This window comes from Tamandua tetradactyla, chromosome 12 (assembly GCF_023851605.1).
Source record: "Tamandua tetradactyla isolate mTamTet1 chromosome 12, mTamTet1.pri, whole genome shotgun sequence".
Taxonomy (NCBI): Eukaryota; Metazoa; Chordata; class Mammalia; order Pilosa; family Myrmecophagidae; genus Tamandua; species Tamandua tetradactyla.
The window spans coordinates 51,967,674-51,990,046 of NC_135338.1; the positions used below are offsets into that span (position 1 = coordinate 51,967,674).

At 50.9% G+C, this 22,373-nt stretch overlaps 1 protein-coding gene across 4 annotated transcripts in view; it reads right to left on the reverse strand.

The window, feature by feature from the left end:
- The window catches only part of CCDC88C (coiled-coil and HOOK domain protein 88C), a 149,560-nt gene that overhangs the window by 37,019 nt on the left and 90,168 nt on the right, over positions 1-22,373 (reverse strand). For all 4 annotated transcript variants that reach the window (XM_077123347.1, XM_077123348.1, XM_077123349.1 and 1 more), the window contains 10 exons: positions 21,469-21,615; positions 20,671-20,815; positions 17,433-17,617; positions 12,554-12,691; positions 10,390-11,460; positions 9,117-9,241; positions 8,287-8,428; positions 7,328-7,516; positions 5,991-6,152; positions 3,485-3,762 (listed from right to left, as the gene is read on the reverse strand). In XM_077123347.1, the coding sequence (XP_076979462.1) occupies positions 3,485-3,762; positions 5,991-6,152; positions 7,328-7,516; positions 8,287-8,428; positions 9,117-9,241; positions 10,390-11,460; positions 12,554-12,691; positions 17,433-17,617; positions 20,671-20,815; positions 21,469-21,615 (2,582 nt within the window). The remainder of the gene's footprint in view (positions 1-3,484; positions 3,763-5,990; positions 6,153-7,327; positions 7,517-8,286; positions 8,429-9,116; positions 9,242-10,389; positions 11,461-12,553; positions 12,692-17,432; positions 17,618-20,670; positions 20,816-21,468; positions 21,616-22,373) is intronic.

Here is a 22,373-nt window from a genome sequence, read left to right on the forward strand (position 1 = left end):
GTCGGAGGGAAACGCACCCGGTGGGCGCTTGTCTGGGGCCTTCTTTTTCTACACGTAATTCACACCCCAGGGGATTTATACGACTTGGTAGAAAATGGGATTCTCCAGGTGACGTCTCAGGCAGAGCCTCTAGAGAGGGACGGGGCAGGGGGCAGGAAGGAAGGGAGGCTGCAGGAGTGAGGAGGGGGTCCTGGGTCTCCTCCAGCCCCGGAGCCCAGAATCCTTTCCCTCCAACCTGAGGTACCCCCAGGGTCCCTTTGATCCCCTGTCCCAGCAAACCTTCCTCCGCCCTCAGCAACCTGAGAACTCGATGACCACATTTCCTGGACTCCCCACCCTACTCCTTTCGAGAGTTATAAATAGGCCGCTAGGGGGTTCTCTGAGCACACACAGATGTAGAAGAAATTACAAAATGAAGAGCAGAATTCCTGAGGCCCTCTGCTCCCGCCCTTCAAAGTCCACGTCCTGCTTCTTCTTCATTTGGCCCTCCTGGAGGTGGGGGCGGCAGACGCTTGACCCACTGCCCCCCAGCAGCTGCCAGAAGCCGGCGGCTGACCCCCACAGATGCTGTGCTTATTCACGGGCCTGGCTGCGCCTTTTTTTTTTTTTTTTTCTTCTCCAGGACCAATTCCACCAGGGCCCTCTGGAGGGCAGCAGAGCAAGAGGACAGGGCCCCGCAAGCCCGAGGCGCAACACCCATGCCGCTGGCAGAGAGCCCCAGCGCTCATCCTGCCATGGTCCCCACACCCAGGAACCCTTCCCAGTCCACGGGGCGCAGAGAAGATGCATGGCGGGGACAGCAAAGTGACTTCTGCTCCTCCTCCTGCGGTCCCCTTTCCCCGGACCCATCCTGCCTGGGTTTTGCACACTCCGTCTGACCAGGATCACCAGAGTTCAGGGGTGCCCAGCCTTGGTCTTCCGACATCCATGACACCCCCACCCCCCGCCCGCCAGGCCCCATGAGCCCTCCATTCACCTGCACTTGGACCACGGACCAGAACAAAGGTCTGCAGGGAATGAAACCTGGGAAGAGGATGAGGCAGCTGCGTAAAAACAAATGCTGGTGCGGCCTTTTACCACCGGGCTGCAGAAAGCCGGGGGATGGGGCCCGCCGGCATTTACAGCAAAGACCTTTTCATCCAGGCTCTTGATTCTTGAAAAAATAATCCAGGCTTCACAAGGGTCACGGGCTGACCACCAGGTGTCCCTAACTCCTGCTCTCCTGTTGCAAGGCCTTGGAAAAGTACTGCTAAGGAGTCTAACCACCTGTAACGACGGGCACGGCAGAAACTTTGTGAGAGCGGCTCACTGCGGATGCCCAGTTCAGGGCAGGGTGCTCAGTACTGTCTGTCAGAGGAATGAGCAAGTGAGCTGGACCGACTGGAGCATCATCATCTCTGGGCTCCGGGGGCCTCCCAAGCCTGGATGGTGGCTGCAGACAGACTCAAGGGACCTCTGATCAACTGTCCAACAGCAGGAAACATTCAACAAGTATTGTATGGTGCAGTGAGCAAGACCCTGTAGGAAAAAGGATAATGGACTCTTCCTTCAGTGTCTGTCCATAGTCCACCTGCAGGAAAACTGCCCCCTCTGGTCCTGATGGAAATGTCTGGAGAGCGGGGGCACCAGCAGAACCCAAGCCACATGGCCTCCTTTTGCTCTACTTCATCAGTCTGGCAGCTCATTAAGGACGCGTCTCCCCCAGCCCATGCTGAGACAGCACCACGTGTCAAGCACATGTTCGATAAATGTTGAGCAATCACAGGAAGGGTGGATGAGGAGGGAGAGATGAAAAGGCCAAGAGGTAGAAGAACTTAATTTGGGCTGGGAGGAAGAGACAGTCCTACAGGAGCAGGTATCCTGGCAGCCCCTGGGGAATGGAGATCGGTATGGGTAAGGGGGAGGGGATTCCACATAGAGGAAAAATGGAAGTAAGTGGTGGATGAACACATGAATGCCGTCATCCCCATAACCACAAGCATCATCAGATACCCACACAAAGCTTTTCTAACTCCACTACTCTCAGGGGTCCTGTGGGAGCTGGGAGCTGTTACGTACCCCCACAAAAGGTCATGCTCTTTTTATCCATTTTTGTGGGTGCAGATCTATTGAGGGTGGGACCTTTTGATTAAGCTGTTTACTAGTGTCCTTTATGAGAAGATAAAAGGCAGAGACATTTGAAGAGAGCTTGGAGAGAGAGAAACACCCCAGAGATGCTAAGACAGGGTCCACAGAAACACCGAGAGAGAAAGCCACTGGAATCAGAAGCTGAAAGCAATGGAACCTAGGACCAGCCGATGTTGGCCATGTGATAAAAGACCCCTAGATGCCAGTAACCTTTCCTCAGAGATAGCATCTTCCTCTTGATGTCTTAATCTGGACATTTTCAAGGCTTTAGGATTATAAATTAGTAAACTAATAAGCCCCCATTGTAAAAGTCAATTCATTTCTGGTATATTGCCTTTGGCCAGCTTTAGCAAACCAAAACAGGTCCCTAATATGGAAATACCTTAAAGAACCAATGTCCACCAGGCTGTACTGTTGAGACTGAGTTAAAAGAAATATGGTCAGCAGAAACATTACACAAGCACAGGTTACGGACAATCGTCCCCTCACACTCTACTGTTAAGTGTCTGAGAACTCCAAGTCAGACTTACTGCTCTATTTTGCTATTGGATGTATACAGCACATCTCCCCATCAGACAGACTCTGGAGAACAGCCTCCTACCTTAACCCTTGTCCGGATCCTACCACACCTGTCCAGGTGCCCGGTGCACAGGGCAGCTCAGGCAATGTTGGATACCCAGCACCCCGATTTGTCAAAAGTGTTCACTTAACATTTGTACATTTCAATGCATGCAAATTTTACCTAAAAAACACCCATAATGGAGCACGGAGGTGGAGAGTGGATAGGGATATGGATGAAATACGAATGGCAGCAAATGGACAACTGCTGGAGTTGGGTACATGGGGATTTCATTATATTATTAGGTTTTCTTTCCATAAATGAAAAAGTTTTCCAGAATTAAAGGTTAAAAAAAGAAAGAAAGAAACCGAGACTCTGACATGAAAGAGGAGGTCTGGGAAGCTAGAGCAAGGCACACTGCTATGAGTTGGTGGCCATGGTGAATTTCTTCTTCCTCCTTGGTTTGGAGAGGAAAGGAAGAGAGAAGGAAGGAATCTGTAGGGATGCAGGTGCAGGGATGCTAGGAGCTGGGATTAGCCATGGTGCCCTCTGCTCCCCAGTCCCCTCCTGCCCTTCAGTCTCCAACTGCACAACCTGCAAACTGCTGAAGGTGACGTCGTGTTTACTTCCCTTTGTGCAAGTTCAGGTCCCCAGGACAATGTGAGGCGGTGGGCCAAGAGGAAATGCGCGGGGAAGGGGCGGGAGGTGGAACACACACCCACCGGAAACACAAGTCCTCTGGAGAAGCCCAGAGACAAACCCCGCCAGCTCGCCCATGGCGTCAGCTACGTCACGCACCTTTCCCCAAGCTCCTTGTGCTCCAGCTCCAGGTTCCGATGCAGCGTTTTCAAGCAGCTGTGCTGGCGGATGAGGGCCTCGTACTCGGCGGACTGACGCTCGTGCAGGGTGCCCAGGTGCTCGTGGTCCTGGAGCAGGGCCTCGTAGGCCGCTGTCAGCTGCTCCTGCTGCTTCTGCAGGTTCTCGTTCTCGTTCTCCTTGGCCATCTGCTGGTTCTGGAGCAGCGTGTACTGGGCGGTGAGCGAGGCGCTCTGGGAGCTCAGTGTGGAATTCTCCACCTGTAGGGGAACGGGGAGGCAATGGGATGGCCTCACCGTCCGCAGGCCCCCGGGGGCCCAGCGTGCACAGGGTCCCCACGTGCGATGAGCAGGGCCAAGGAGCACAGGCAGTACTTGAGGCAGACGGCAAGACGATGGGACCTTTAGGGCAGTTCGACCACAACGTGAGGAACTGCTCTGGGAAGCCGACGAAATGGCATATGCCATCAAATTGGTTCTTTAAACCTGAGCCTCTCTCCACAGACACGGGCAAATTACCTTTTCTCTGGAAAACCTCCTTAGGAACCTTCTTTGACCATTTTGCAAGTGGCCAGAAAATCAGTAAGGATATAGAGGACGTGAACAACACTACTGAAGAAACTCAACCCAACTGACATCTATCAAACACTCCACCCAGCAAGTGCAAATGGACCTGTTAACAAGATAGATAAATTCTGGGCCATATGAGAAGTCTCAACAACATTTAGAGAACTCAAGTCTTACAAAGTATGTTCTCTGACCATTATGGGAGCATAAACTAATAACAGAAAGAGCTGTAGAAATGCCCAAATATTTGGAAATCAAATGACAAACTTCTAAAGAACCTAGGAGTCAAAGAAGAAATCAAACGGGAAATTAGAAAGTATTTTAAAACTAAACAAAAATTAAAACCTAACATTAAAATTTGTAGCACGCTCTTAAAACAGCACTGAAAGAAAAAGTAATAGCACCTACATGCGTACATCAAAAAAGAAGCAAGCTCTCAAATCAGTGGCCTCAGTTTCCACCTTAAGAAACTAGAAAAATAGCAAATAAACCCCAAATAAGCAGAAGCTAGGAACTAATACAGATCAAAGCTGAAATAAGTAAAATAAAATACAGCAGAGTAATAGAGAAAAATCAATGCAAACAACAACTGGTTCTTTGAGAGATCAATAAAACTGATAAACCTGTAGTCAGACTGATCAGGAAAAAGAGAAAAGACAAACTTATCAATGAGAATAGTAACATTGTTAGATTCTACAGATACTAAAAGGATTCTAAGGAAATATTATGCACAACTCTATGCCAACTGACTCAACAACAACTTAGACAAAATGGACAAATTCTTTGAAAGAAACAAACTACCCAAACTCATACTAGAAGAAATAACTAACCCAAGTAAACCTAAGTCTATTAAAAAAATCTATCTTTGGTTAAAAATCTTCGTGTATGTGTGCGCACAAACACACCAACTCCAGGTCCAGAAGGCAGCACAGGTGAATTTTATCAGCTACCTAAGGGAGCCACCAATACCCAATCCTACACAGACTTTTTCAGAAAACCGAAGGTGAGGGAACACTTCCTAACATTCTACAAGGCCAGAATTGCCCCGAAATCAGAAGTGGATGACATGACAAGGAAAAGAAACAAAAAAACAAACAGAAAAACCCTATTACAAGCCAAAATCTTCTATGGGCACAGAAGCAAAAAGAAATCTTAATAAAATTTATCAAATCGAATCTGGCAATATGGTAAAAGGATAAAATGCCCATCTCCTGGGGATGCCAGGTTGGTTTAACCAACTCAACATAGCAGTGTAATTTGATGAATTGAACTAAAAAAGAAAAACCGTACAATCATCTCAAAAGACAGAGGCAAGGGTGGGCCACAGTGGCTCAGCAGGCAAGAATGCTCACCTGCCATGCCAGAGGACCCGGGTTCGATTCCCAGTGCCTGTTCATGTAAAAAAAAAAAAAAAAAAAAGACAGAGGCAAACACATTTGACAAAATCCCATATCCAATTCTGATGAAAACTTAAGAAACTGCCTATAGATAAGAACTTCCTCAATTGGATAAAGGTGATCTACGAAAAACCTACGGCAAACATTAAACTTAATGGTGAAACATACTTGGGTGCTTTCCCCCTAACTTCAGTGGCGAGGTAACAACATTCCTTTTATCACTTATATTCAATATCCTTGCCAATGCAAGAAGTGAAAAAAAGAAATAAAAGGCGTCTAGATGAGAAGGAAGTTAAAATGTCCCCATTTGCCTTGATGATGCCTGGATTTGAACATTTTCCGGGCCTTAAAACCATGAGCGAATACTTTCCCATGGATGAAACCAACCCATTTTGTGGTATTTGCTTCAGTAGCCCAAGGAACGAAAACGCTCCTCCTCTGCTTACTCGGGCTTCTCCACGAGGAGTCACAGTGCCCAAGCGTGGGAAAGGTGCAGCTGAGCATCCCCCGGGGCCACCCCCTCACCTGGAGCTTGGCCGCCTGGGTCTGGAGCGAGGTGTTGTGCTCCTGCAAGAAGGCGCTCTGCTTCTGCAGCGTCAGGATCTGGGTGCTGAACGCCACGTTCTGGGTCTCCAGGTGCTGCAGCTGTTCCTTGAGCAGCTGCTTCTCGGTCTGCAGGGCTGCGTTCTAGGGGATGGAGAAGAACGAGGCAAGTCAGATAGCGGCTGGGTCAACGTGAAGTGGCCAAGGTACCTGGGTTGGAACGAACCCCTCCGAGTCAACGCTTTGGCCAAAGCCAGGGTCCACTGGATGAGGGACGTAAAACTATTTCCTCTTTGAAAAGGACAACAGAGAGAATTTTTTTTTAAAAAAAAGGTAAGCATATTTTTTATGTGACTTTGGGACAGAAGATAAAAACTAATGGGGATTCCACATTGGCTGTGAGTGCATGAATGGGAGGCAGTGGCAAAGCTGGAGTTAAAGTTCCTGCTTTACTTTGCTCCTTTATGTTTTTACTTTCTGTCGAGCACCCGGAGAGAGCACATGTCTGTGTGCAGGAGCCCTCTCTCCCCTTCTTTACAAGCCTGAGTCTCTTCCAGCAGGGCCAGAGCCTCAGCTGCAGCCTCACCCTACTTGGGAAGAAGAGCTGGTGGAATAAAGTCTTTCACGTTACAGGAGACCAATAAAGACCACATGAAATGTGCCAGCAATGGGGCTAAAGGCCTGGGCGAGGGGCTGCAATCCCGTGCCACCCCTTATAACCAGGGGAATTCGGGTCAAGTCCCTTAAACTGTCTCAGTTTTCTCATCTGTCAAAGAATGAGAATTATGTCTATTTCATAAGGAAAATCAAATAGAACAGTGGTGCAGAGATGGGTCGGCAAACCTTTCCTGTAGCGGGTCAGCTGGTAAATACGGCCAGTAAGCCATACGGCCTCTGAACTTCTATACCAGTAGGAAAGCCACCAGGCAAAACTGTAAGCAAAGGGCATGGCCCTGTTCCACTGAAACCTTATTTTACTAAAACAAGCAGCAGCCCAAAGTCTGCCAACCCCGGAACAGACAAACCCAGAGCATTACAGAAGTGGAGTGGGGTGCAGAAGCTACAGGCTTATCCCGATGGGCAGGGAGACAGCAAACTGCTGAGGGAAAATATGAATCTGCCCCTTTTTGTGTGAGAAACAAGGAAGGCACCTCAAATGAAAAGGAGTCCATAAGGGCTTGCAGGGACAATTCAAGAAGCATCCAGCTAAATCTTAACAGGCTTGACACCTCGTGTCCTCTGCAGTCACAGAGTCTACCAGCAGGACTGTTAAAGGAGGGTGGCCCTCTCTGACTGCTGTGGCCGCGCAGCCCACTCACGTTCCGCTCCAGCTCGATGGCCCTGTCCTTCACGCGCAGCAGCTCCATTGTGGCGTCCTTGTGGCTGGGCCCCCAGGTCTCCTGCCCCTGCTGACTGGTGACCAACTTCCCCATAGGGTGTTTGAAAGAGTTTTGCAAGTGCTTCCCCTCTTCCTGGTTCAGTCTGAGAATCTCACACTCCTTCTTTAACTGCCAGGAAGAACCAGAAAGCAGATTTCAGGTGGGAAAAGCCTGGTGCAGGGCCAGGGATCAAGTGGCCAGAGGGTAACCCCATGCCAAACCCATCTCGGTGCCCCAGCTCTTCACCTATTACTGGCACTTGACAAACCAGACTCCCTCCTTTTGCTCTGTTCCCACGTTTCTCCCTTCCTTTCCAGAGACAGCAGAAAGTCTCTTGGAGTCAGGGTCTGGCACCTCTGCCCCACCCTGCGTTGGGTCCTACTTTAGCCATAGGCCTGTAGCCAAGTCTTCTCGCTTCTTTAAGCCTCAGCTGTCTGTTTCCTAACACGGAGGTGAGGCTGGGAGTTGTAGGGGCCAGGTGATCTTTGAGAGCCCATACCAGTACTAGATCCTTTATTAAACCACACAGCCAAGAGGTTTGCCAAATGATAGAAAAGGCGGGCTGGGTGGGGGCAGAACTGGGCACAGTCACACACGCCCCTGTGCACCTGTGCCCGTCCCGAGGGCACCCGACGGATCTCAGCAGGCTGCCAGTCAGTGCCCAGTGTCCACAGCTTCCCATGGGGCCCTCATCAGAGAATGTTCTGGATCTCACTCGGTGGCCTCTGGTTCACACTCTGGGGTCCTGCCCAGCCCCGAGGCGCATCATTCTCGGGAGCCCTGAGGCTCATCTACACTCTGCTCCAGGAAATGGGGTGCCAACTTTGCTACCCAGGTGAGCAGCCATGAAAGGTGAGGCAGAGACCACGTGGTCTGTTCTGGAGGCGGCCGGCTCTTACCGTTTGGACCTCATTCTGCAAGTGGTGAGTGAGGCTCACTTTCTCTTCCATCTGGGCTTCTAAGAATGCAATCTTTTCTTCTTTCATGGCTAGTGTTGTTTTTAAGGCTGATTCATTTCTACCCTCCAAAATCTTGTATTTTCTGGAAAAACAAGGATATGATAGTATCATTTATGCCTCTGCCAATCTCTCACCTGCCAAATTCTCTTCCTGCACCCTGCAGCATCTGGCCCAGGAGAGTCGCAGGGGACCCAGAACCATTCATGCAATGCGGTCCCTGGGGCTTCCTGAGTAGACATAACTGTGGCACCTCCAGACTCCACTGCTGCAGTTTTACAGTCAGCATCTTGGAGAAGCATTATTATAGTCACTCTACCAATGGGGAAACTGAGTCTCAGAAAGGTTAAGCTACCTGCCCAAGGTGACAATGCTAGGCAAGTGCTAAGCCACCACACTACATGGGTATCACATTAGCCGACTCATGGATCTTCTAAGTGAAAAGTCCAGCAAAAGGTCAAGATACTGGATTTCTTTGAAAAATGAGACTGAGAAAGAGAATGGCAAGGGAAAGTTGCAATAGTCAATTAAAAAATAATAATAGTAAGATACCTTTTTGCCTGACAAAACAATCTCTCTTCATTCTCCCTGGGAACCTCAAGGTATAATAAGATCTAGAATACAAAGGCCACCGGCTCAGGAATCATGTGACAAGAGTAGACGGGGCTCTTGAACTCCGGGCATGGCTGACAGTCTGTGAGCTCTACCTGCCTGCAGTCTAACCAGAGGGGAGCAGGGCTTTGTGGCCCTGTCAAGAGAGAAAAGGTCCTCACGTGTCACTGTGGCCGCTGTCCTGTAGTAGCAGCTCTTTGCTGAGGCCGACCTTCTCCAGTTCCTGGCTCAGTTTGTCCAGCTCACTCGTCAGCTGCTGGCTCTTCAGTTTCTCCAGCACCAGGTCCTGTGATGACAGTGAGATGACAAGCTCGGGACCTGAGCCCAGCAGACGCCCAGCAGGGAGGGCTGGCAGGCAGGCCTTGAGTTTGAGCAACTGATTTCTAAAGTCACTGCTGTCTCGGATGTCAACAGAACTGGGCTAGCAGGATGTTTTTGATAAGAATGCTCTTCCAAAGGGAAGGGAAGGAACAAACTTTTCAACCCTCCTGGCACTGAAGATGCGCAGAGCAAGCAGCACTGTGTCAGAGATGGATGGAATGTGTTCCTTCTCTAAGACAGGTGTTTGACAGACCATTTATGCTAACTTCTGATAATACGTTTGTCTTTATCATAGAGTAGTAAGTAACTAAATACTAACTGTAGAGAGTTTGGAACAGACAAAAAAGGATAAAGAAGAGAAAGGTTTTAGTTGAAATTCTGGTCTTGGTTTGATTTTTCAAATGTGGGATCTTGTTGAGGGGGTTCACTCACTCTAACCCGCTTTACTTCCACACCGACGCGCAGCAGCCCAGATATACTTTTGCCTGCTATCACAGCTAGTCACATGCATGCTCGTGTACCCTGCAAAACCATTAGCTCCGAATTGGCAGGGTGATGCAGATAGTGGAGTCCACCATAGAGTCTGTCTGCTCCTGCAAATACACCATCTGCCCTAAGGCCAGGGAAAGCCATGTAATCAGCTCTGGATAAACTGCAGCAGCAGAAGAGAAGCGGATCATTTCCTGACTGAAGCACAGAAGAGAAGGTATGTGGACCCTCCAGCTGCAGTTTTCCCTGCCAAGGCCCAGTGCTGAGATAGTGGGGTCCTGAGATCAAGGCAGGCTGGAGTGCTGTCACACACACAGCTCAGCTATGTATCTATAATGAAGTCTGTGCATCTTTGCATGCACAGGGAAAACAATGGAATTAAAATAACCCAAACTATTAATATTGTTACCTTCATGTACTGATATCATAATTGGTGATTTTATTAGGTTCTTTATGGTTCTAGGTATTATTCTGCTTATAAGGAACATTTTTAAGTAGGACACACAAAGTTCCACTATTCTGGAACCCCAAGCCATGCTCTCTGCAGACATACCTACACCCCCATGCCCACTCAGCGGTTCCCCCATTCTCTCTCCAGACACACTCACCCCTGTACCCTCGTACCTCCCTCAGGGTCGTAAGTGTCCTCGTGTGCATGGTGACCTCCTTGGTCAGGTCCCTGTTTTCCTTCTCCAACTCTTTCAGCTTGCTGGCTGCGTCCCTGCAGCGGGCCAGCTCCTTGTCCAGCGCGCGGCTCTCCTTCTCGGCTGCAGACAACTTGGCGGTGCTGTCATCCAGGACGGCGTCCTTCAACTCCACCTGCTGCCACAGCCGCTTGGCCTCCTTCTCCAGCAACTTTTTGTCCTTCTCCAGCTGGGCCACCTCCTGCTCTAGCACCTTCTTGTCCTTCTCAAATCTCTCCAACTGCTTGTTGGAGAGCCGCAGGGCCTCCAGGTCTCGCTGCAGCACCTGGTTTTCTGCCTCCAGCTCCCCAAGCTCTCTCTCAAGGGCCTGCGACTTCTGGCCACTGCTCTCCAGTGCCTGCTGAAGTCGGAGGTTCTCCTCACTCACGCTCTGGTAGCTGAGCTCCAGGCGCTCCGACTTCTTGCTCAGGGCCTTCAGCAGCTCCACGTTTTTCTTCAACTCCTCCTTCTCGCACTCGAGCTCGTGGTTCTCCCTCTCCATCTGCGCCATCTTGGCGCTGGTGAAGCGCATCGTCTCCACCATCTTGCGCAGCTCCAGGTTCTCCTCGTCCAGCCTCCTGTTGTCCCGCTCCAGGCCCTCGAGCTGCACCGACATGTTCTGTAAGGTGTCCAGGGACTTCCGCAGCTTCCGGTTCTCCAGCTCCAGGCCCCTGCTCGCGTGTTCCAGGGCGTCTGCCTTCTCGGTGGCCGCCTTCAGGGAGGTCGCCTTCTTGGCCAGCTTCTCGTTCTCCTTCTCCAGCCGGTGCAGCTCCTTCTCAAGCTCCTCCATGCGCTCCCCCTTCTCCTTGGCCTGCTCGAAGTCCCTGTGCAGCTGTTTCTTCTCGAACTCCAGCTTGCTGAGCCTGCTGCTGGTCTCCGTCACCGTCTGGTGCAAGGCTCTGTTCTCCTTCTCGACGTCCCTCACGCGGGCCTCGCTGCTCACCTGCGACCTCTCCCGCAGCGCCCAGACCACCTGGCTGAGATGATCCTTTTCCTGCTCAAGATCCTTGATCTACAGGAAAATACAACAGGGATAACACTGGCTATTGCACACACCACACACATACACTCACACACACACACACACCCGTCAGCGATCTGGGTTCAAACTGGAAACTGCAGGCCTTGAAAGACCACCCTAACGTGTACCCAAAAGCATGTACTCAAACATCTTCCCAGAAGCACATGGGCGCAAGGTGAGAGGACAGAAAGGTAATTTCGTAGATGTTAAGTCAAGTCAAAATACATTTATAACAGTCAGGATGATTCGAAAACATAAATCACATCTCTCCCCCGCATTAAAACTTCCAATGATTTCCCTGGGTACCTTCCAGCATGCAGCAAGACTTGGCCTTGTACCCCGCAGGCCCAACCCCCCGCCACCGCCTGCAGCCGACTCCATGTTACACCCCTACTCACTGCTCCTCAGCTTTTTCCTACTTCAGTCACTTTGCACATGTTGTTCCATCTACTGGGGATACTGTTCCCCCTCCAGCCTCTGGCATCACTGAATCCTTCTCATCCTTCAGCGCTCAGTATAAGAGTCATCCCCTTGGACCACTCTAACTGAAGTTGCTCCATGCCCAACCTCTTTCTCCGCCTTGGCACCATGTCTGTTTCCTCAATAGCACACGCCTGCAACTATCTTGCTTGCTACTTCTCAGTTTTCAAGATGGTAAGTTACATCTGGGCAAGGACCCTGTCTGTATCCCAACCCCTCTTCTCTTCTCTCTTTCCTGGCCAGTCAGGTGTCTGCTGAGGTAGCACACTGGACACTTGGGACTAGACCATTCTCGGCTGTGGCAGCTTTCCCGTGCACTGTTTAGCAGCATCCCTGGCTTCTACCTGCAAGAAGCCAGCAGGACACCCCCCACCCCAAGTTATGACAATCAAAAATGTCTCCAGGCATTGCCAAGTGTCCCCTGGTAGGCAAAGCCCCACCTTCCCCAATCCCAGTGGCTGAGAACCACTGGTTTAGTTAGGCGTGCTATGCAATAACCCGTGCACTCATAAATAACTAGGAAATTGCTATACTCCTTAACTTCCCTCTTGCAGGCAGGGGTTTTGGGAGGGGCGAGAGAGATGTCAACTCCGGAAGTGCCTACCTGCCTGGCTCTGTCAGCCTTCAGGTTCTCCATGTCACTCTGGAGATGCTCTTTTTCTTTGATCAACTCCTCGCTCAGGGTCTCCAAATCTTGGTTGCTCTGCTTTTCTCTCTCCAGCTGGGTTTGTAATTTTTCAATCTGCAGACCCAAAAGATTCAAACCAGGCAAAAGTCAAGCTCCAGAAATGAAGTACATTTTAAAAGAAAAAAAAAACCGAACACCTTTTCAGTCCCACAGGATACTTTAGTTGGCCTGTTCTCAAAGAAAAACGTCCTGGGGTTGTTCGGCAGCCACCACTGCACACTCTCAACTGTCACCTCTGAGCCAGTGACTGGGCACTTCCCGCCTTGGGAAGGGACACCAGTCAGGGCCGAATCAGTCCACCCCTCCCAGCCTGCCTCGGCCTCACCCACCTAGCCACGTACTCTGCTGCCCCCTGCGGCTCTCTCAGTCTTGCCCATTCCCCCAAGGGGCAGATTCATTTGCAAGAGCCTCCAGCCACGGCCCTGGGATGCCCGGTGGGGGTTTCACACTCACAGATCCCCTCTCTCGTCTTCCCCCTCCCTTCCTAGAGAGTGATCCTCCCACACCTCTCCCTGTCCTCTTCTACCTCCCAAGTACATTTGTCACCGAGTCCTACCCTCTCCTCTCTTTCTGCATCTCAACACCCCTCCCCAAATCCCCACGGCCTCTGCCTACACTAGACTGCATTTCCTCTTGCCGGGATAGCACATAATCACTTCCCTGACCCTGAGCTCTTAAGGTGGGATCCACCTTAGCCAATCTCCCTACACATGAAGTACCCGGGTCGGGGCTTCTCACACTTCCTTACCCACTGGTGCACCGCGATAAAGGGTTCAAATGCAGACTTAGGCTTCGCTGGTTGGGGCGGGTGACGCCTGTGCTGCTCATTGGCATGGCCAGGGCCTAGACCCGGAACCTCAACTGCTAAAAGGCTGCTGCTGTCCCTCCCGTGGGACCCGGGGACAGGAGCTGGGATAAAGGCTCTGGGGCCAGAAAGACAAGGACTCAAGGCCCGCCTGTGTGACAAGGAGCAAGCTTCCAGAAATGGGGCCAGCAGCATCCGTGGAAGTGAGCTTGGGCTGGTGTAAAGGGCTTGGCACAAACCTACTGCACAGCAGGTACCAGAGAAGGCAGCTGACTGGCCCCCTAGTTTCTTAGTAGATCCAGGACAGGGCCTGAGAATCTGCATTTTAACACGGCCTTAAGTGAGGCTGGAGCTCTGGCCTGGGACCACTGGTCTGAAACAATGGTTCCCACGAGGAATCGTCTAGGGAGCCCTGAAAAATCCCAAACTTCAGGCCACCAATTAAATCAGACGCCCTGGGGATGGGATCCAGAGAGCCTCAGATGATCCTAATGGGCTGCCAGACCTAAGAACCCTCCTCTGATCCAGTCTGTCTGGGGCAGAGGACCTCCAGGGACATGTTCAAAAGGCTCCGGGTGATTCCAATCACCGCTCTCTGCGATATAAGGCTGCTGGACACTCCAGCTCTACTTGGGGGGAGGGGGGGATGAAGGGGCCTCCCGCCTCACAGTCTGTGCTCTGTCAAGCTTCTTCCTCACCATGAGTCTACCAGAACAGCAGGGCTTGTTCTCCGCCAATCTCACCCCTCACCCCAATCAGGGGACCCCAGGACCTGCTTCACCCTGCCAGGGTCAAAAAGCCATCCCTCTCTCACTCCTAGTTACAGCACCTGGAAAATGCAGCCCAATGTGCCACGTGCCAGGGGCTTTCTCAAAAGCATGACCACCCTGTCCGTCCTTGTCTCTGTCCCACCTCCTGGCATGGGGCCTGGGGTGCCGAGCAGAGAACCAGTTTCTCACCTGGTGATCTTGCCTACACCGCAGAAAGGGAGGGGTGTAACGGGCTGCTCACCACAATGCAGAGAAGGAAACTGGGGCCTCGAGGGGCCAGGTGACTTGCCCAGGGCCTCAGGGAGGCTGAAGCAGAGCTGGGGCATGCGTGCAATGAGCCCACACCCCAGCCTGCACTCATGTTTGGGGTGCCTGGGGCCAGTGCCCGCCGGCCCCCTCAGCTCACCCTGGTGGTACTTGCCCTTTTACCCTCACTGTTGCTTTGTGCATTACTTTGCTGGCCTCCCAGAGAGAGGAACGTCATTCCAGCTTTTACATTTTTGATTTTTGTGGCTTCTGGTCTGAAGATGGGGATTCCCACGTCCCGCCCCACCACTGCTGGACACCCCACATCCTCTCTTTTTTCAGTTCTCTGTACCACGCTTCAACTCCTCCTTTCTGACGGACCTTGGAGCCCCTGTGGGCAGCTTGCTGGGCTGGGCAGTGAGCTGGCAGCCATCCTTCGGCTCAATGTCTGCAGCTCAGGGCCGAGAGGGTTTTCTGTCCTGCCTGAAGGCCCTGCTGGGCTGTGGGCTCATGCAGGACAGCCCCCAGGGACCCAGAGGAGGTGGGTGTAGGAGCCCTGACTCGGCCCTGGGCATCTACAGGCATGTTGCTCTTGCCATCTCATGATAAGCCAAATGGGTGGTTCCCTTCCTCTGAAAATAAGGATTTTTTTCCTACTGGGCTCAAAAAAGGAACCCCTTAAGATATCACCATAAAGTTACAGACAAAGGGATGGAAGGCAGCTCCCTAAGGTAGATAGAAAGGGCACGAGTTTGGACATTTTACTTCAGGGAATTATTTCCACAGACGTCTTGGGCCTAACCGAACTTGCAGCCTGGGATCCGTTCAGGGTGAGGGGAGGAGAGTCAGGCTTGGTTCCGGCAGATGTCTGTGCCCTCCGGCAAATTGTGCCTGTCCCTGTTCCAGAAAAGAGACCATGTTCCCTGGGGGACTCAGTTGGGCCAGGTGGGTTCCCCAAAAGGCCAAGAAATTCCAGCTGGCAGCCAAGGCACACCATGCGGTAAGGAGAGGAGAGTGGGAGGACCGAGGCTACAGGAAGGAAAGTCAGGGTGAGAGAAACTGGTCTGGGGTCAGCAGGATATGAAGTGTGACCCCCACAGCTGGTGGAGAAGACCTTCCCCCACCAAACACCAGGGAGCACCTGCTACGCAGGCTCGGGGCTGGGCACCGGGTGAGTGAGAGTCAGCTGGATGTGGTTCCCACCCATGAGATGGGGGAGCGGGTGATGATGGATGGCAGCTGGTCCAGGGCTTGATACTGAACATGACCGGGAAGAGCACGGCTGGAGGGTGGGGGTCGCCCCAGGATTCCAGGACCAGACCCAGGACAGCTGTGACCTGGGGATCATGGTACCTGCCTCCCACCTCCTCAGCTACCAGGGACTCTGTGCCAAGACAATGACTCCAAGGGCTACCAGGAGGAGCAGTCAGTGTCAGACTAGGAAGCTCATCTAGAGAGGGAAGCAAGAAGGGCCATAGTGGATGAGTGAGCGTGGTGGCAAGTACGAGCTGCCACTCCTATGGTCTGCTGGGAAGCAACCCACAAAGTCACAGGGCTGGGCCGGTTATACTAAGGCTTTCTGCGGTACAGCTGTGAGGACCCACATAGCTGGAGGCTCTCTCATCTTTCTAAAGGTTGATTTACCTTTTATTCACTGCCATTTAGTAAGATATTTTCTGTGTTAGGTACACATGGATCTAAGGAAGCAAAAAAAAGTGCATGCTACTCTGCATCAGGAAACAAGACATAGGACAGGGGGTGTTTTCCATGGTCCTGGCAAACTATCTCATGCTGCAAGGAACGCAATGCTTCAAAAGGGGGACCTGACAGACCACTCCTCAGAAGACGGCAGCATACTCGTCCCAAACCTCACTCAGAGACAAAGCACCAGCAGAGCCAACACAGGAATGGGGGTCTCCCCCTTGCAGCCCACTCTTCCTCACACAGCCAGTGCAGCCTCAGCAGATGATACTGATGGAATCTGTGGGCATATCAGGAGGGATGAGCCAGACACCCGGAAGTACCAGCCCTCAGTGGTGGCCAAGCTGAGCACGGCCTGGCCTTCCTTGGATGCAGTGCGGCAGCTGGTGTGCTGAGATCCACAATGCCCCTACACCAGAGCAGCTATCCTAGTAATAGGTTCTAGATGTCCTCTGACCTTGAGCAGATAAAACAAGGAGGCAACCTCTAGCCTCCAATGGTAAGCCCACATCCTACCTGCACTGGAGCCAGCATTACCTGTGAATGGGGGTCCTTGTGACTGTACAATGAAAACTGGTTTGCAGGCATGTCTGTTTTAGGGTTCTACTGGACTACTGGGAAGACCCAGCAGTTCCTTGAAGCAAATTCAGTCCAGTGGTCTCTTCTTTCCCATCCCATAAACCAACAGGAGCGAGAGAGCAGTGATCTTATTTTATCCCCAGTAATACCCAAAATTGGTCCATTGTGATCCTATGTGCACACATACACACACGCAAAATATTGCAATCCCACAGATGTACTTACTGCCGCAGAAGTGACTAAACATACAGCAGTCAGAGCCTTATGTTAACTGCTTCCTCTCTCTGATCTCATGTGTCCACTGCTGTAACTCTTACACTTTAGTAGCTACAATCGGAACACTTTCCATGTGCCGGACCTTTCACATATGCGAGCTCACAGACTCTTCACAACATCCACTAGGTGGGTACCACAACAACCCATTTCACAGATGAAGACAGCAAGGCACACCAAAGTTAAGACATAGGTCCAGGTCATCACCTTTAGGGTGGTGGTACAGGGAGAAGCTCTGTTGCCTCTTGACTCTTCTCAATTATTATTCTTGTTCCTCTATGGAAATTAACTGTGACTGCATTTGCACTCTGCACATCCTTTCAGCTGTGCATCCTCCCCAACATCTAAACTATCCGCCCATGTAACCCACCACCCGGTCAAAGCAAAGGCTGGGGGAGGCACCACCCTGGCCCAAGGTTACCTTTTTGCTGAGCTGGTGGTTCTCCTTCTCCAGCTCCCCGCACTTGAAGCTGCTCTCCTCCAGCGCCAGGGATGCATCCCGCAGCCCCTGGATGGTGCTCTGCAGGCTCTGGTTCTCCTTCTCCAGCTTCAGGATGCGGCTGGAGGCACACTCGTTCAGCTCAAACACGAATGACTTCCTGGAAGCTGAAGCACAAAGGCGGGTCAGAGCCAGGTGTCCCAGGAAATCCGCCATCATTGGCCCTGTGCCCTGGGCTTGTGGAGACTGGGAGGGGCCCACACAGGCCAGTTCTCTCCCACTTCTACTCCTGTCTCTGGTGGCACTGTAAGTGTCAGTGCCTGAGGGGCCCTCAGCAGTTAAGGACCCTCCATCATCTGAGCTGGGCTCCCATAGGGGAACCACCTTTCATTTAAGAAGACAACAGGTCATTATGGAGGAGGCAGTACAAAAGTTCAAGACCATGTAACTTCTGGGGGCCAGGTGTTTACCAAGCTGCTAACCCGGCTGTATAACTTAGGGTTTCAGAGGCTTATGGGTGCTATCTTCTGTGCCAGCTGAGAGCCATGGGTGACTGGGACACTCAGCAGGGAGGAGGCACAATTGGTCATGTCCACCACAGGAGGAAGAAGGCTGCGTTGGCTCACATGCCGAGTACCAGCCATCGCTAGTAAGAGCCTCTGGACAGAGGATTTTTTTTTTTGCAATTTCACAACTATGCTGAAGAAAAATGAGTCAGCATAGGTAAAATGCCTTAAGGATTTTAAGTGAGATGAAAATATATATGAGATAAAGACAGAAAAGGGCCAAGTATCCACACTGCTTTTACAGAATTTAAATGTAAATGCGGAAAGTTCATGTCCCAGTGAAGGCAAGTTCTTGGCCCTCTCCTGCCATGACCAGTTGCATGACCTTAGGTAAGTCACTGAACTTATGGGGAGAAGAAACAAATGTCCGGCAAAGCCCTGGAAGAAGGAGTCAAGCCATGTCCCAAGGTACTGCTAAAGGGGCTGCCACCGGTCCCCCACTGCTTCTCAGCCATCGCCCTGTGGGTGGTGGGTACATAGGATGATGGTTTCATAGTGAGCACATCAATCTGGAAACAAGATGTATCTATTCAGATTCCCTGGGCAATCATAAAGCATTAAATGATATCTGTTTCCTTCCTTGAGTTTCCATCCTCTACCCAAGGGTAACAATACAGACAAGAATCTCATACAGGCCCCAAGCATCACGGGACAAGGCAGCAGTGGAGGTGGACGGAGTGACCATGGCCCCGCCCCACTCAAGAGCTGGCACACACAAAACCACACATGCTCTCACATGTGCAGGTGCCGGCAGGGCTTGCCCGACCATGCTACTAATGAAAGTAAGTTAAAACACAACACCTTAGCATAGGCTCCACTATAATAAAACCCTGTGATTATCCAGACCCTGTCTTTGCATCACTCAGAAAACGAACAAATTTTAAAGTTCTACAAGTTAAACAATGGAACTGATCACAAGTCTCTTCTCCATAAAAGTCTGCACCGGGTGAGAGGGTGCTATGTGGGAACTCTGTACTTCCCTTTATGACTCTGTAAACCTCCAAGTACTCTTTAAAAAAGAAAAAAAAATTGCATATGAAGAAAAGGAGGAAAAAAAATCAGCCTCAAATACCACTGCAACAACACAACAGTGTGTTAATACAACAGGCCATGTTCTTAGCTGAGTGCTATGCTCCTGGAACTGTGCTAGCATTAGCAGCCAGGCTCCCCTATGTTTTAATAAGATAGCAGCTTATTAAACATAAAGGCTTATTAACAACTGCCCTTTACCGTGTGCCTGTGTAGATTCAAGCTTCATCACCTTTTCATTTAACACTCACAGCTATCCTGGGAGGCAGGTTCATTACCCGCTTTGGGATAAGGAAACTGAACTTCAAAGAGGCTAAGTATTTGCCCGATGCCATTCAGCTAATTTGTGGAGGAGCTAGGACTTCAACTGGGTCTTTCTGACTCGAAAAACCTCTCCACCGTTCATGCAAAAGTACATTCAGGTGTTTCTTACGGTATGCCATCCTTGCCAGTCAACATTTATACAGGGTGCTAGGAGTTGGGAAAACTAAGAACAGATCACAGCCGTCGATTGCAAAGGATGTACAAGTTGGGGAGGCTCGCAAGCCATCCTGGGCAGCCATCCTAGGCTCCAAGTCAAACAGAAAGACTTGAATTATTTGCTCTGAGACTGGCCCATGCCGCCTGCACCACTGCTCCACTCCACCAGGGGACAGTAGTCCTCCCCACTGGATGGGTCCTCCCAAAGGGCAGGGAACTTCCGGGGTTCCGTGGTATTCCCTCGGCCCAGCACTGTACAGGCATCAGCACAGAGACAACACTAACTCATTCAGTCTAATTACCTAACTTTAGGTTTGGAACTGATAGGATCCCTTAAAGCAAAGCAATATTTAGCTGCTTTTAACAATCTCTCCGTTATGCTTAGGGAGGTTTGCAGGGGGGGTGGGGGGGTAGCCCCCAACAAGCCAAAAGTCCTACCAGGCTTTGTAAGGTTCTAAGTAAATGTTAACTTGCATAATCAGGTACGTGTGAATGGTTAGCATGTGCTATTTTAGAATGCAGGAACTGGCTTATTGTTTGCCCAGCGCTGAAGCTTCCTGCTGCCCCACCCAACCCACTGAGAAGAGGTGCCGGCTTCTCGCCAGCAGTGCAAGCACAGGACGGGAGGATGGGCAGATTGACAGAAAATGTGGGTCTCCTGAAAAGCTGTCACTTAGTAAATCTCTCCTCCCACCTCCAGGGAGAAGGAAAACAGGCTGCATCCATCTTCCCCAATTATGCAAATGAACGGAGGGAAACCAGGCTCGGGTACATTTATTGAGAGGACTGGTGACACCGGGTGTCTCCTGTCACACAGGGCTCTCAGCCATCCCTAGTCAGGCCTGACTGTCCACAGGCTGTAATCTGGAAACTCCTGGGAGAGTCCATATGGGAACTGGAAACCTGGCATAGCTTAATTTGTATTTCACATCCTGACACTGAGGCCGTCAGACTCTGTATGTTTCCCTCAGGGAGAATTATAATGAAACTGTTCCAAATGGCACTTGAAGGCAATCGTCTTTACTCGGGATGAGTGAACAGCCTGCCGCAGGAGATGGACACCGAGGCTCAGCTCACAGGCTCAGCTCCCCAGAAGGGGAAGAGGCCCAGGGCCAGGCTGATTTCCAGCTCCAGGCACCACCCACCGTCCGACAGGTCTGCGTTCTTGGACAGCTGCTCCAGCTCCCATCCCAGATGGGCAGATTCATTCATGCTCTGCTTCTGTGCAATCTCCAGTACCATGTTTTCTTCCAGCAGCTCCTCAATTCGCTTCTTGTCTGTCTCTCGGTCCTGGGGCAGAAAGGAAGAGGGAAGAGTGAGGATGCAGCCAGTAAAAATCTTCTGGACAGATGCCCACTGCCACACACCCACCCTCACTGGCTGAGGATAAAGAGCCTGGATGTATCTGCTGACTTCCAAACAGACAGAGCTGCCCAGAAATCACACCAACTCAAGGCCCGCTGGGAAAGCTGAGCCTTTAAAAGATATCCCAACCTGGCGGTAGATAATGAAGAAAGCTGCGAGGTCTGTAACTAAACATGGTCTGTGCAAAATGACGCGCCGTGCACAGCTTTAAGACCAAGTATCATGGTAAGGAGCAAACTAACATGCCTCAAAAAAGCTGTATAGGGGCTTACTAATCACAGTGCAATTCACACCAGAAACACTGGCTAAGATTTTTCTCACAAAACAAACACGCATGTTTAACATTTTATCCTTAAGAAAAGCAATATAGATGTCACATCTTTTGTTTTGCTGGCGCTACATGGTGCACGCTCAACCCACTGATCTTAACAAGCTACTACTCTCTATATTCCCTAAGTCACTGGCAGTGGCGGCAACAGCAGCAAATCCAGCAGATAAAAAATCAGAGAGGGACCTGGCATAAAACCTGACCCAGCCCCAATTTGTTTAAAATGTGGCAACAGCACAGATGGAACTACCATTTCCAGGTCGTGGAGTTTTGATTTCAGCTGCAGGTTCTCTTTCTCCAGTTCGTGGACTTTGTCGCCCCGAGCCCTGGCGGCCGTCAGCTGCTCCTCTAGCATGGCCTTGGTCTCAATTAAAATGATGTTATCTTCTCGCAGCTCCTGGTCAGCAAAAACAGACATGAGAACCATCAGATAGAGGCACCTGGGTTACTAAGACAGAACTCTAAAACCAAAGCGCTCCCAGGCGGCTGCATCAAAACGATCTACGGATAAGCATGCTGCAGGAGGTTCTGGCTATGTCTCCCTTTTTATCTTCACTTTTTTCACTAGGCCAGGCCATACAGACTTTCTCTACTAGGAGATAAAGTCCACAAGCCAAGGAAAGATTTCAGTTCAGGAAGGTAACAGTCTACGCAGTGCTAAAAAGTGTTACATTCGCAGCCAAATGGGACAAATGGGCTCCACTGACAGACATGGATATCCCTGAGAGCCAGTTTCCTTAGCGAGGAAGGGGTGAGGATAAGATTCTGCCCCAGGCTTGAGGTTCGAGTGTGGTCCTCTGACTTTAACATTCCATCCACATCCTGGAAACCACTCAGGCAAGCTTTCAACCAAAACACAGTTCCTAGCTGAACATTTTACACATGTACTCTTGGGAGAACAAAAGCTCTTGGCATTTCCTAGAAATAGGGAATCTCTACAATAGATATGTCATTGCATGTGCTGCAGGGAAGAGGCCTGCTGGCCTCTTTAACCTGATCACAGGCAACCTGGAGCACGCAATGGGAATTCAGCTCATTCACCACAGGTCTGCATCACCCCTTGCTAACGGGCAAGGGACAAATGCCCTTTGGTTTCTCTTACTGTCCTGAGCCCTTCCCAGCACAGCCCAAGGGCTTGGGGGTGTGCGTGTGTGT